The following is a 12500-nucleotide window of genomic DNA, read 5'->3' as shown; positions in this document are numbered from 1 at the left end:
TTATCTGTTTTTTCATTTTGGTTTTGGAGACAAATAATGAAGAAAACTGTTGTTTTTTCGTTTTCTTATTTTTGGTTTTATATTGAAAAACGAATGAACGAATGACACACAGATTTTCCTCACTCACTCGGTGCGTTCAGAGCGTCCTCATAATTCACCACCATGAGTTTTTAAGCACTTTTCCTGACTCGCAGACACCAGAGCGGAGTTTTGCTGTGACGCCGACAACAACTCGAAATGTTCAGCCTTCTGTTGTTTTTGCCGTCCTCTGCTGTGTCTGTGGTTTTCTTTAAAGATGTTTTTTGTTGTTGTTTTTTGGTGGCTGCTGTGTGTTCATTGTGCGCTCTGTTCTGCTTTGGGCTCATTGCTTTGTGTGTTCTCTGTTTTTGTTTCCTGTTTATTCTCCAGCCAAAGGTCAGAGTTCAGTCTTCTCTTGGTCCTAACTCCAGCTCCACTGTGGGGCATCTGTGTGTGTATCTGTGTGTGTATCTGTGTGTGTATCTGTGTGTGTGTGTGTGTGTGTGTGTGTGTGTGTGTGTGTGTGTGTGTGTGTGTGTGTGTGTGTGTGTATCTGTGTGTGTGTGTTGTGTGTATCTGTGTGCGTGTGGTTGTGTGTGTGTGTGTGGTTGTGTGTCGGTGGATTGTTGTGACTGTCTCATGATGAAGATCACATGGTAATAATGTTCTAACTGTCCACAGGGCGTTACATTATTACACACACACACACACACACACACACACACACACACACACACACACACACACACACACTGCTGTTTCATATTGGACTGTTAAAAGTTCCAGAATGTTCCTTGTGCATGATGGTTGGTGTGTGTGAGACGTGTCTGAGGTGCTCTGGATGTTCTGGATGTTTCTTGTCGTCCGTGTGGTGAATCTGTCGTTGATTTTTATGAAACGTGTCGTTTCTTTAAACCCAAGGTCCAAGTCTGTGTTTGACACTGATCTGAAATCTGCTGTTTTTATCAACACAAACACAAACCTGAGTAAAAGTGTCTGTAAATACTTCAGTAGGACTCTGAGAGAAACACTGTGTGTACAGAGTGTTCCTCTGGAGCTGCCCTCTAGCGCCCCCTGTGGACACATGAGTGTGTATTTGACTCTTTTGGAGGAGAGGTCCTCACAGCTCTGTAATCTGTGGACTCTCAGACACTTTTGTTGACAGCAGATCTCAGATCAGTGTTCCTCTGGACTTCACCCTTGTGCAGACTAAAGCCCGGTGGTTGTTCTGGCGCCCCCTGTGGGCGTCTGCTGTGACTGCGTCTGTCTCTGTGTGTGACTGGAGCTGTTTCTGCCACAGAACCGACCGCCCTTAATGTTTGAACGCATGGAGCCTCCGAGTGAAGGAGGGAGAGAGGGTCAGGGGCCCAACGGGGGCCCGGGCCTGCAGCCGGACCACCTCAACACCATGTGAGTAAAGTACAGTATTACACATGTACTCGAGTAAAACCACCTCAACACCATGTGAGTAAAGTACATTATCACACATGTACTCGAGTAAAACCACCTCAACACCATGTGAGTAAAGTACATTATCACCCATGTACTCGAGTAAAACCACCTCAACACCATGTGAGTAAAGTACAGTATTACACATGTACTCGAGTAAAACCACCTCAACACCATGTGAGTAAAGTACAGTATTACACATGTACTCGAGTAAAACCACCTCAACACCATGTGAGTAAAGTACATTATTACACATGTACTCGAGTAAAACTACCTCAACACCATGTGAGTAAAGTACAGTATTACACATGTACTCGAGTAAAACCACCTCAACACCATGTGAGTAAAGTACAGTATTACACATGTACTCGAGTAAAACCACCTCAACACCGTGTGAGTAAAGTACATTATTACACATGTACTCGAGTAAAACTACCTCAACACCATGTGAGTAAAGTACATTATCACACATGTACTCGAGTAAAACTACCTCAACACCATGTGAGTAAAGTACAGTATTACACATGTACTCGAGTAAAACTACCTCAACACCGTGTGAGTGTTACATACACTTCTAAAACATATAACACACACATTACACACACTCCGGCCCCTTGAGCATTTCCACGTGTTGATGTTGTTGAGTTTTGTGTGTAATGACTGGATGTGTTACTGCCTCAGACCACCAGAGGGCGGTATGACGGAGAGCCCCTCGTGGATGACGGCCAAAGCCCAGCAAATGTTCCAGAAAACGGGGAACTGGAGCCCGGAGAGAAGTTACCCCGACGACCTCCAGGACAACAGGCACAACCCACAGGTAACACAACACACACAGGTAACACGACACACACAGGTAACACGACACACACAGGTAACACGACACACACAGGTAACACACACACACAGGTAACACAACACACACAGGTAACACACACACACAGGTAACACACACACACAGGTAACACAACACACACAGGTAACACAACACACACACACACACAGGTAACACAACACACACACAGGTAACACACACACAGAACACACACACACACACACACACAGGTAACACAACACACACAGGTAACACAACACACACAGGTAACACAACACACACAGGTAACACAACACACACAGGTAACACAACACACATGTAACACGACACACACAGGTAACACAACACACACAGGTAACACAACACACACAGGTAACACGACACACACAGGTAACACAACACACACAGGTAACAAACACACACAGGTAACACGACACACAGGTAACACACACACAGGTACACGGTACACACACACACACACAGGTAACACACACAGACACACACACACAGTAACACAACACACAACAGGTAACACACACACACGCAACACACACACAGGTAACACACACACAGGTAACACACAGGTAACACACGCACAGGTAACACACACACACAGGTAACACAACACACACAGGTAACACACACACACACACACACGTAACACACACAGGTACACACACACAGGTACACACACAGGTAACACGACACACACAGTAACACGACACACAGGTAACACAACACACACAGGTAACACACACACACACAGAACACACATAACAGACACACACATAACACACACACACAGGTAACACACACAGGTAACACACACACGACACACAGTAACACGACACACACAGGTAACACACGACACACAGGTAACACACACACACAGGTAACACGACACACACAGGTAACACGACACACACAGGTAACACAACACACACAGGTAACACACACACACAGGTAACACAACACACACAGGTAACACGACACACACAGGTAACACACACACAGGTAACACAACACACATGTAACATGACACACATAGGTAACACGACACACAGGTAACACACGACACACAGGTAACACACGACACACAGGTAACACAACACACACAGGTAACACGACACACACAGGTAACACACACACAGGTAACACGACACACAGGTAACACGACACACACAGGTAACACACGACACACACAGGTAACATGACACACAGGTAACACGACACACAGGTAACACGACACACACAGGTAACACGACACACACAGGTAACACGACACAGGTAACACAACACACACAGGTAACACGACACACACAGGTAACACCACACAGGTAACACGACACACAGGTAACACAACACAAGTCACTAACGCACAACTGCAGATTTCACAGTTAGGAATGAAAATGACCTGAGCTCCAGTATCAGGACTCTGGGTGTGACTGTGACACAGACGAGTGTAAACGTTTCCTCAGAGATGATAGAGATGATCCTTTGAGCTCTGCTTGTTTCACTCGATGTGTTTTTTGTTTTTTTTTAAACGTGCTGCTTCCACTGAAATGTTCCTCTTTGTGAAACTGATCGTGCGGCTGCTGCTGCGTCAGGCCTCTGTCGTTTATCTGTCTTTTCTTTATTTACAAAAGTCTGTATCTCTCAGTCATTCTCAAACAGTTTGCTCTTTTGAACCTCCAATTTTATTTATTATTATTATTATAATTTTTAAATCTAGTACAATTTCTTTTTTGATTTGAAGACAGTTGATACTTTTGTGTGTTTTTGTGTGTTTTTTGAGCAGCAGATTTGTTGTGGAGCGGGTTTTTAGATCATGGAAAAGAAAATGTGTATCTTCCGCTCTGATTAGATCAATATAATTATTTTATTTCATTAGATTCAAGTTTTTATGACAGCAGGAAATTCTCTTGAACCAGTTTGTCGATCTTCTGTGTCGTTACTAAACCTCCTCTCTCTGTTCTCATCTCTAATCTCTGCTCCGTGTTTGGGCGAACTCAGAGTCCAAAGAAATGACGCTCTGTTGGTTTAAACTTTTTCTCGTTTGGAGCCAAAGTGAAGCGACTCAAAGTTGATTCTGTTTACAGAGTTTGCCCAAATCCAAGAACTAATCCAAACGCTCCAGTAACAGTCAATTTATGCAACAGCACTCGTTGCATAAATTATGTTTTTTCACACGATGATGTCGTATGAAGCAACTTTACAATGAATCATGATTATTGTGAGTTTAGACGAAGAATTTTAAAACTAAAAACTGATTTCAATTTTTAAAGGAAACAAACACAAACTTAATATTAACGAGAAAACAAAAACAAACTTTGGGTTGCCAGATTCTACAACGAAAACCAGTTTGAAATCCACCCAGTCGGACTCTGACTCTGTTGGGCAAGTGACTTCAAAACTGTAGTGTTATTTTTTTACGTGTAATTGGGTCAGTCTGTATGAAATCAGCCGCCCTCCCTTATGAGCCGTCTGAGATTTGGCTGAAATTTTTTCTAAAGTCACCAAATGAAAGAATCTCAAATTTTAGCTCAGTCCCTTCAGGCATTCCTGAGTTTTGGCCCATTGAAATTTTGGGGCCGTGTTTACTTTCTCGGAAGCCTTAATTTATAATCATGTTTGAGAGACCAGAACTTCATAGAAAATAGAGCGAGGAAGATGAAAATTGGTATTGTTGTAGATTTTTGGTCATAGATTCTGAAAAAAAAAAAAACACATATAAGTCACACTTTTTGGAGGAAATTTATTTTATAAAATCAGGGACCAGGAACTGACATTTTATCTTGAATGTGTGAAGAATCCCTCGGTCGTCCAGGTAGAATCCCATGTAGGAGAAAATTCAGTCCAATCGACAAACTGAATTTTCTCCTACATTTTATCTTGAAAGGCAAGTTATATAAATATAATAACAATAGAATAAAGAACAACAGGCTGAACAGGCCTTAATATGTTCATGTCACATAATAACAATTATTCAAATATCTATTGCATAAACAGAACTCCAAATCACTAAATCCATTGAATCCATTGAATTCTTCATCCTCAGTGTCACTTCTGAGCAACTCCACGCAACTTTGGAGTCCAGGCGAGAGATCTGAAAATCCCGTTCCTGCAAACAATTGTAAATTTCAGTCCTGCTCCCGCCCGCATCTGTGATATTTTGTCCCACTCCGGCCCGCAAGTCCCGTAGATGGGAACCTTTGCTTTCTGAAACTCTATCAAACACGGAGAAGCGAAAGGAATTGGGCTGCGTATGGGAGGAGGCGTGGTGGGCGATCCGGTGGCAAGGTTAAGTCCTGGCTAAATCCTGTTTTGGACCTGGTTTTAGACTTGGTTTAGTTCTGGTTTAGTGGCGCAGCTCGCAGAAGGAGGGACTGTTCGCGCGGCGTACGGATCCTTGGGGACTGTTCACGAGGCGTATGCTTTGTCATCCAGTGACTTCAGGAAAGTTTCATGGCGCATCCTCCCGGTTCCCGTGAAGCTGTGTTCTCCGTTCCCACTTTCCCCTGGTCCCTCACAACTTTCTTGCTTAATCCAAACTTTCCTTCTGCTGCTCGATTATCATTTTCGGCTGAATATTTCATGACTTGTAGCAGGACAGAGGCTTTTTCTGCAGGAGACATGCACACGAAACTGAAAAACACAAGACTAGAGCCTCTCGTGGCTGTTAGTCTGAACATTTTAATATATAAGTCACACCGGAGAATAATTCACAGGAAACACCCAAACCATGAAAAAAAGTGTGACTTATACTTCGAAAAATGCGGTAATTAACCAAATGTTTGTAATTCTGCACAGTGGTATAATTCCAAAATCCCTTGGTGGAGAGACACTGATGGCTCCAGAGCTCCAGTTTGGACACACCTGCTCAAAGTGAACATGAACCTGAACCTTAAATCATTCTTTCTTTATAATCATGATCATTGTAAAATTCTTCTTCTCACAGAAAACTAAACACTAAACTCTCACATTGTGTCATCTTTACTAATCTGTGGGTTTGGGAAGTTGCTCAGAGCTTTTCCCAAACCCACGAGCTCCGACAGGACGGTGAGTTTATGCAGGTGCACGTTCTGCATAAGCTCCTGGTGCTGTTCCTGTCGCTGCCACATGAGAGCGCCGTTTGTTTTACAGACAGTAGAGATGAGGGAGATGGGCCGGTTGTCGGACTCAGAGCCTTTTCACATGGACGTGCACGGGCGCACGGTGTCACTGCCCCGCCTGTCCGCAGACAACCAAGTGAGCACCCCATCGCAACCGCACCCATCGCAACCCACCCCTATCGCAACCGTCCCATTGCGCCCACACCCTTTGCACCCATCGCAACCGCACCTTTCTCCATCGCAACCTCACCCACCCCCATCTCAGCCGAACTATTGCAACTGCACCTTTTCCCTTCGCAACCTCACCTTCCCCTGTACAACCGCACCCTCCAGCAAACAAACACCTGACCCCATACAACCGCACCCTATTAGGACCTGGCTCCACTGCATGTGTGTTTCACCCTAGGCGAGCGTAAAAACTGCAACTTTCGGAGGCGTTACTTTTAGAATCATAGAAAGTGAGTGAGGGCGGCTGCACTGTTCGCTCTAGACGCTCGTACAGAACAGCTCGTCCTGCGTGTAGATTTCAGAAAATAGGATCCATTCTATTTTTTGAGTCTCTACGTGAGTGCAGGCGCGTGTCCCTGTCAAAATCCACAAGAACATGAATCTTTGGTTGTATTTGTGCATTTACCATCAGCACATCGAGCTCCTGGGGCAGATCTGTGTCGTGTGAAAGAGCCCAGCTCCACAAAGACTCTTCATAAGAGTTTAAAATGTCCTTTTGAAATCGTGGTGTTTGCCGCGGTGAGTCTGTACAGAAGGTAAATACAAGTGTGTTCTGTTAGTTTCACTGTGGACCTGATACAAGCGACTAAACGCCTCAGTCCAGTTTGATCGACTTTACACTGACAAACACAGAGTCAGTGCTGCGCGTGTTCGTCCTGCTGCAGCTTCAGGTGGAGTCGTCTTTGCGTTGATGCGCGGCTGTGGTTTCGTGAGGTAAATGTTGACGCTGCAGTGGAGCCAGGACCTTACCCCGAACAACCACAACTTACTCCATTCAAACACACCCTCCCCCATATAACCGCACCTTAACCTGTACAACCGAATCTTAGTCTATACAACCGCACCCTCCCCTGTACGATCGCACCTTCGCACAACCGCACCCTTCCCCACCATAACACAACCATAGAGTGTTTATATAAATGGACAGAGCTAACCCACAAACCGCCGCCTTCCAAACACAAAGTGACCAGCATGGCCGCGCTTCCTGCTCCATCGACTCTGGCTCCAATGTACTTTTCTGTGTAACTGCTGCTGCCAGGCTCATTATTCTGACTTTAAAATGGTTTGAACTCGCTCTACATGATCCTGGGGTTTTTATTTCACTTTTTGTCCGTAAATCAAGACATAAACATTAATAACAGACCAATCAGGCGCCTTCTTTCACCCGAACGTTTAGCAACAGGCCTCGGTGAGCTTCATTTGACTGGACCCACACCCTAAAACCCTCACTGCAACCGGACCCACACCCTTAAAACTCTCACTGCAACCGGACCCACACCTTAAAACCCTCACTGCAACCGGACCCACACCCTAAAACCCTCACTGCAACCAGACCCACACCCTAAAACCCTCACTGCAACCGGACCGTCACCTTAAAACTCTCACTGCAACTGGACCCACACCTTAAAACCCTCACTGCAACTGGACCCACACCCTAAAACCCTCACTGCAACTGGACCGTCACCTTAAAACCCTCACTGCAACCGGACCCACACCTTAAAATCCTCACTGCAACCGGACCCACACCTTAAAACTCTCACTGCAACCGGACCCACACCTTAAAACACTGCAACCGGACCCACACCACCACACCCTAAAACCTCACTGCAACCGAACCCTCACTGCACCGGACCACACTTAAAACCCTCACTGCAACTGGACCCACACCTAAAACCCTCACTGCAACTGGACCGTCACCTTAAAACCCTCACTGCAACCGGACCCACACCTTAAAATCCTCACTGCAACCGGACCCACACCTTAAAATCCTCACTGCAACCGGACCCACACCTTAAAATTCTCACTGCAACCGGACCCACAGTCTTCACCTCCATAAAGACCCTCCTCCCTCTAAACTCTGAACCCTCAGACCTTAAACGGCTCTGGAGACGAGAGGGTGAAGTGATCTGCCTCTGTCTGCATCCTGGAAAGATTTACTCTAAATATAATCACATTTACCAAACGTGTGAGGATTTTTACACTTTTATTAAGTCTGTATGTAATAGTGTTCAGCTTTTTACAGACTTAAACTTTATTTAAGTTAAGAGCATTAAAAGCCAGCGCCTCAGTGCAGTCTCAGGTTGCACAGGTGTAAACAAACCCACGAGACTCTGGAGGTGTGTTCAGGGACTGTACGGCGTCACAGACAAATGACTCCACAGATAAATGTGGAGTAACTGATGCATCGCCACATGTGAGGACATTTATCTGTCTGTAAATTGGATTAAATTGGATTAAATGGACATTATAGACAGTCTAAGCTTTATCATGAGGTGTAACCTGCCCACTAGGGTTATAACTTTTTGAACTTTTTTTTCCAAAATCAAAGTCCTGCGTCATGATTGGATGAACTTTTTGGTATAATTGAAGAAACCAAACTCCATTTTCAAAACTCTTTTAATAAAAAAGTCTCCCCGACACAAAAAAATATTAAATCCACATTACAGTCGATGATATGAAATGTGAAACAGTCAATCTGACTGAAAAAGGATCAATAATAAGTTGTTCTGCATCATCATAAACTGGAGTTTCACTTTCTATTCTTGCTTTCACTTTATAAACCATTCGATTCGTCGTTGCAAACAACACTGACAATCATCATGTTTGGACTTTTAGTTTCCTACTTGATATGATCTTTACCCTGATCATGAGTTTTGTTTGTGTTATTAAAGAGAAAATTGTCTTTGGTTATTTTATGACTGAACAGATATGAACCTTCTAACAGTTTTATTCTGGTTGGGAGGTTTTACCAAAACTTCATTTTGAGTCCGGGGAGACTTTTTTTTTTTAAAATATGACCAACTGTAGGTCAATTCTTTTCATTACTAGAAAAAGTTCATCAAAATATGACACAGGGTGAAGAGGTTGTAAAAACGTTATAACACTGCTGCCCACGTGAACTATCAGACCAGATCTGCAACATTTAGGCCGATAGTCCATATGTCTCCAAGTGTCCATATCGGCCGATAATATCGACCAAACAATATTTCGGTCAGACCCAAGTAAAAATACTGAATTCTGTTTCTATGAACTTTCACCGGATGCAAACGAACGAAGAGGCATTACACGTTCACTTGTTCTTTTCTTCATTCTCACTCTGACTTCTGCATGTTCAGTGTTTAGACAGAAGAACATTTACAGGAAATCGAAACATTATTAAGTTAAGAACCCGGCTCCTCCTGCCCTCCGGCCCTCCTCCAGATCTTCTCCTCAGACCTCCTCCTCCAGATCTTCTCCTCCAGACCTTCTCCTCCAGACCTTCTCCTCATCCTCCTCCAGACCTTCCCCTCATCCTCCTCCAGACCTTCTCCTCATCCTCCTCCAGACCTCTCCTCATCCTCCTCCAGACCTTCTCCTCATCCTCCTCCAGACCTTCTCCTCATCCTCCTCCTTGGTGTGTCTCTTCTGCGTAAACAGAGCCCAGAGGTTATAACGACCACAGTGCAGTTTGGAGCAGATTGAATTAAATCATCTCCTTAAATCATCTTGGACCAGAGATGTTTACTAAATCTTTGCATCAAAACAAATCCAGCGCACGTGAGCGACGGCTGTTTTCTGTTTTTCAGTGCACAGGACTCGTGTTTAAGATAAAAAAATAAAAAAAAAGAAAAGATATTTCCAGCGCAACATGAGCCAAACCCAAAGCATCACATAAAGAAACACTAAACCAGAGACGTGCAGAAGTGAATCTCACAGTCCTGCGTCCCCTGTCCCAGCAGATTTATACAAAACCACTGATTTTGTGTCATTAGTTTAGTTCAAATACAGAAAACCGTGGTTGAAAATTAGCATAAGGGAAAACTGCACCGACAGAATTCCCCCAAATACAAACAGAGGAGGTCAACCTTATCATCAGAAGAAGAAAATCCATGTTCAGGTCGTGTTACAAATTGTTACAAATTAAATTGTATTACAAGTTTTAAATATTAAAAGTAATACATATATTAAACCCTTAAAATGCAGCAAAAATGTTTGAGGAAATAATGATTTGGGTGGAAATGTCGTCTTAAGTGGAACAGGGTTAATAATTGTCTGATTTTCAGGCAACAACTTGCAAAATGTTCAGTAATTCGAGCTCTACAACCTTCATTTCAATTTTATTTTAAATCTTTTTCTTTTAATAAGCATTGGTGGGTTTGTAAACCAACAAATGAAGTCATGCTGGCCTTAGCTCAAGTTATTATACATGATTATGTGTTTTCCCGTCAATATCTCTAAAAATGTTGATGTTGCAGCCATTTTTAATTGGTAAACATCCAAAAGTTTACTCATTCTTCCCTGATCCAGGGATTATTCCCTGTTGTTTTCATCAAATATACATTCAATTGTTCAAGAGAAATGTTGCTGACAAACCAATAGAAGAGGGAATGATTTTCTGATTAAAGGGCCTTCTGACTAGAGAACTTTCTGATTAAAGGGCCTTCTGACTAGAGAACTTTCTGATTAAAGGGCCTTCTGACTAGAGAACTTTCTGATTAAAGGGCCTTCTGACTAGAGAACTTTCTGATTAAAGGGCCTTCTGACTAGAGAACTTTCTGATTAAAGGGCCTTCTGACTAAAGAACTTTCTGATTAAAGGGCCTTCTGACTAGAGAACTTTCTGATTAAAGGGCCTTCTGACTAGAGAACTTTCTGATTAAAGGGCCTTCTGACTAGAGAACTTTCTGATTAAAGGGCCTTCTGACTAGAGAACTTTCTGATTAAAGGGCCTTCTGACTAGAGAACTTTCTGATTAAAGGGCTTCTGACTAGAGAACTTTCTGATTAAAGGGCCTTTTTCTGATTAAGGGCCTTCTGACTAGAGAACTTTCTGATTAAAGGGCCTTCTGACTAGAGAACTTTCTGATTAAAGGGCCTTCTGATGATAAGGGTGTAACCACAAACTGACACAAGTGAGTCGAGAAAGGACAATGTTCCTCTTTTTATACTATTTTATTTTCCACCAGCCCGACCCGAGTGTGTCCCAGTTTAGAATTTTGAAAATGAACCTGAAAAACGTCAGAGCTTCAAGTCTGAACAGGACACCAGGGCCAAAAGAAACTGTGCTGAAATCAATGAAGCAAAACACTGAGTCCCAGAAAGTGCCGTTTCCTCACAGACATGAACTTTACTTCATATTTTGTCCTTTTTTCTTTGCTCTGGTGAAACCTCTGGTCTCTTTTTACCCTCTGCCTGCTGCCTGTGACCTCAGTGTGTCGTTCATGTCGTCACGTCTCCGTCATGAGCTTCTTTGCATGTTAACCGTTTGCTTAAAGTGGTCAAGTCAAATATGAACTGAGTTTTAGTCAGTTTTGAGTGTAAAGAGGCGGTTTTGTTGCTTAAAGGTTGTACGGAAGATTTTGTTTTTGTTTCAAATTGTCAATGAAAAATTAAAATACCATTACAGAGACGCAGCAGCTTTGTAATTATGATGACTTAAAAAAAAAAAGAATGAAAATCGATCAACCGTGGACGTGTTGAGGCCAGATAAACATCAGCCAATAGAAAACGAGACTACCTCATTTTCTATTGGCTGTTAGGTCGTCAATCAAACTCCCTTCGTTTCTAGTGTCAACTGACTCGTCGGCGCGCGGGGATCACGTGGTTTATGCGGCGGTTCTTAGAGGCTTTTTCAAACTGTCGCTTCCTCACGGTTCGCACAAAGTTTGTCGCGACGTCGGACGAGAATCCACGACCGGTTCGCTGCAAAAGAAAGTCCGTTTTTTGAGGTCGCTGAAAGAAGAAGAAGAGACGGGGAAAAGGAGCGAAGACAAACTGAGGTGATTCTTGGAGATCTCCTCCTACGATGGCGCGACCGAAGCAGACGAAGGGTCTAAAGACTGAAGACGCGTCGGTCGCTGAATTATTTCTAGACACGTCACTT

General features: G+C 43.5%; 1 protein-coding gene across 1 annotated transcript in view; it reads left to right on the top strand.

Moving 5' to 3' along the window:
• Positions 1–12500, top strand: part of cacna1ab (calcium channel, voltage-dependent, P/Q type, alpha 1A subunit, b) — a 178784-nt gene that overhangs the window by 153941 nt on the left and 12343 nt on the right. Inside the window, 3 exon segments of the mRNA XM_055158395.1 lie at positions 1319–1428; positions 2149–2284; positions 6443–6547. Of these exon segments, the coding sequence (XP_055014370.1) occupies positions 1319–1428; positions 2149–2284; positions 6443–6547 (351 nt within the window).

The sequence above is a fragment of the Boleophthalmus pectinirostris genome, unplaced genomic scaffold (genome assembly GCF_026225935.1).
Source record: "Boleophthalmus pectinirostris isolate CB_2022bp ecotype Guang Dong unplaced genomic scaffold, ASM2622593v1 HiC_scaffold_22, whole genome shotgun sequence".
In the NCBI taxonomy this organism is placed as follows: Eukaryota; Metazoa; Chordata; class Actinopteri; order Gobiiformes; family Gobiidae; genus Boleophthalmus; species Boleophthalmus pectinirostris.
This window is presented reverse-complemented; position numbering and strand designations above follow the sequence as displayed.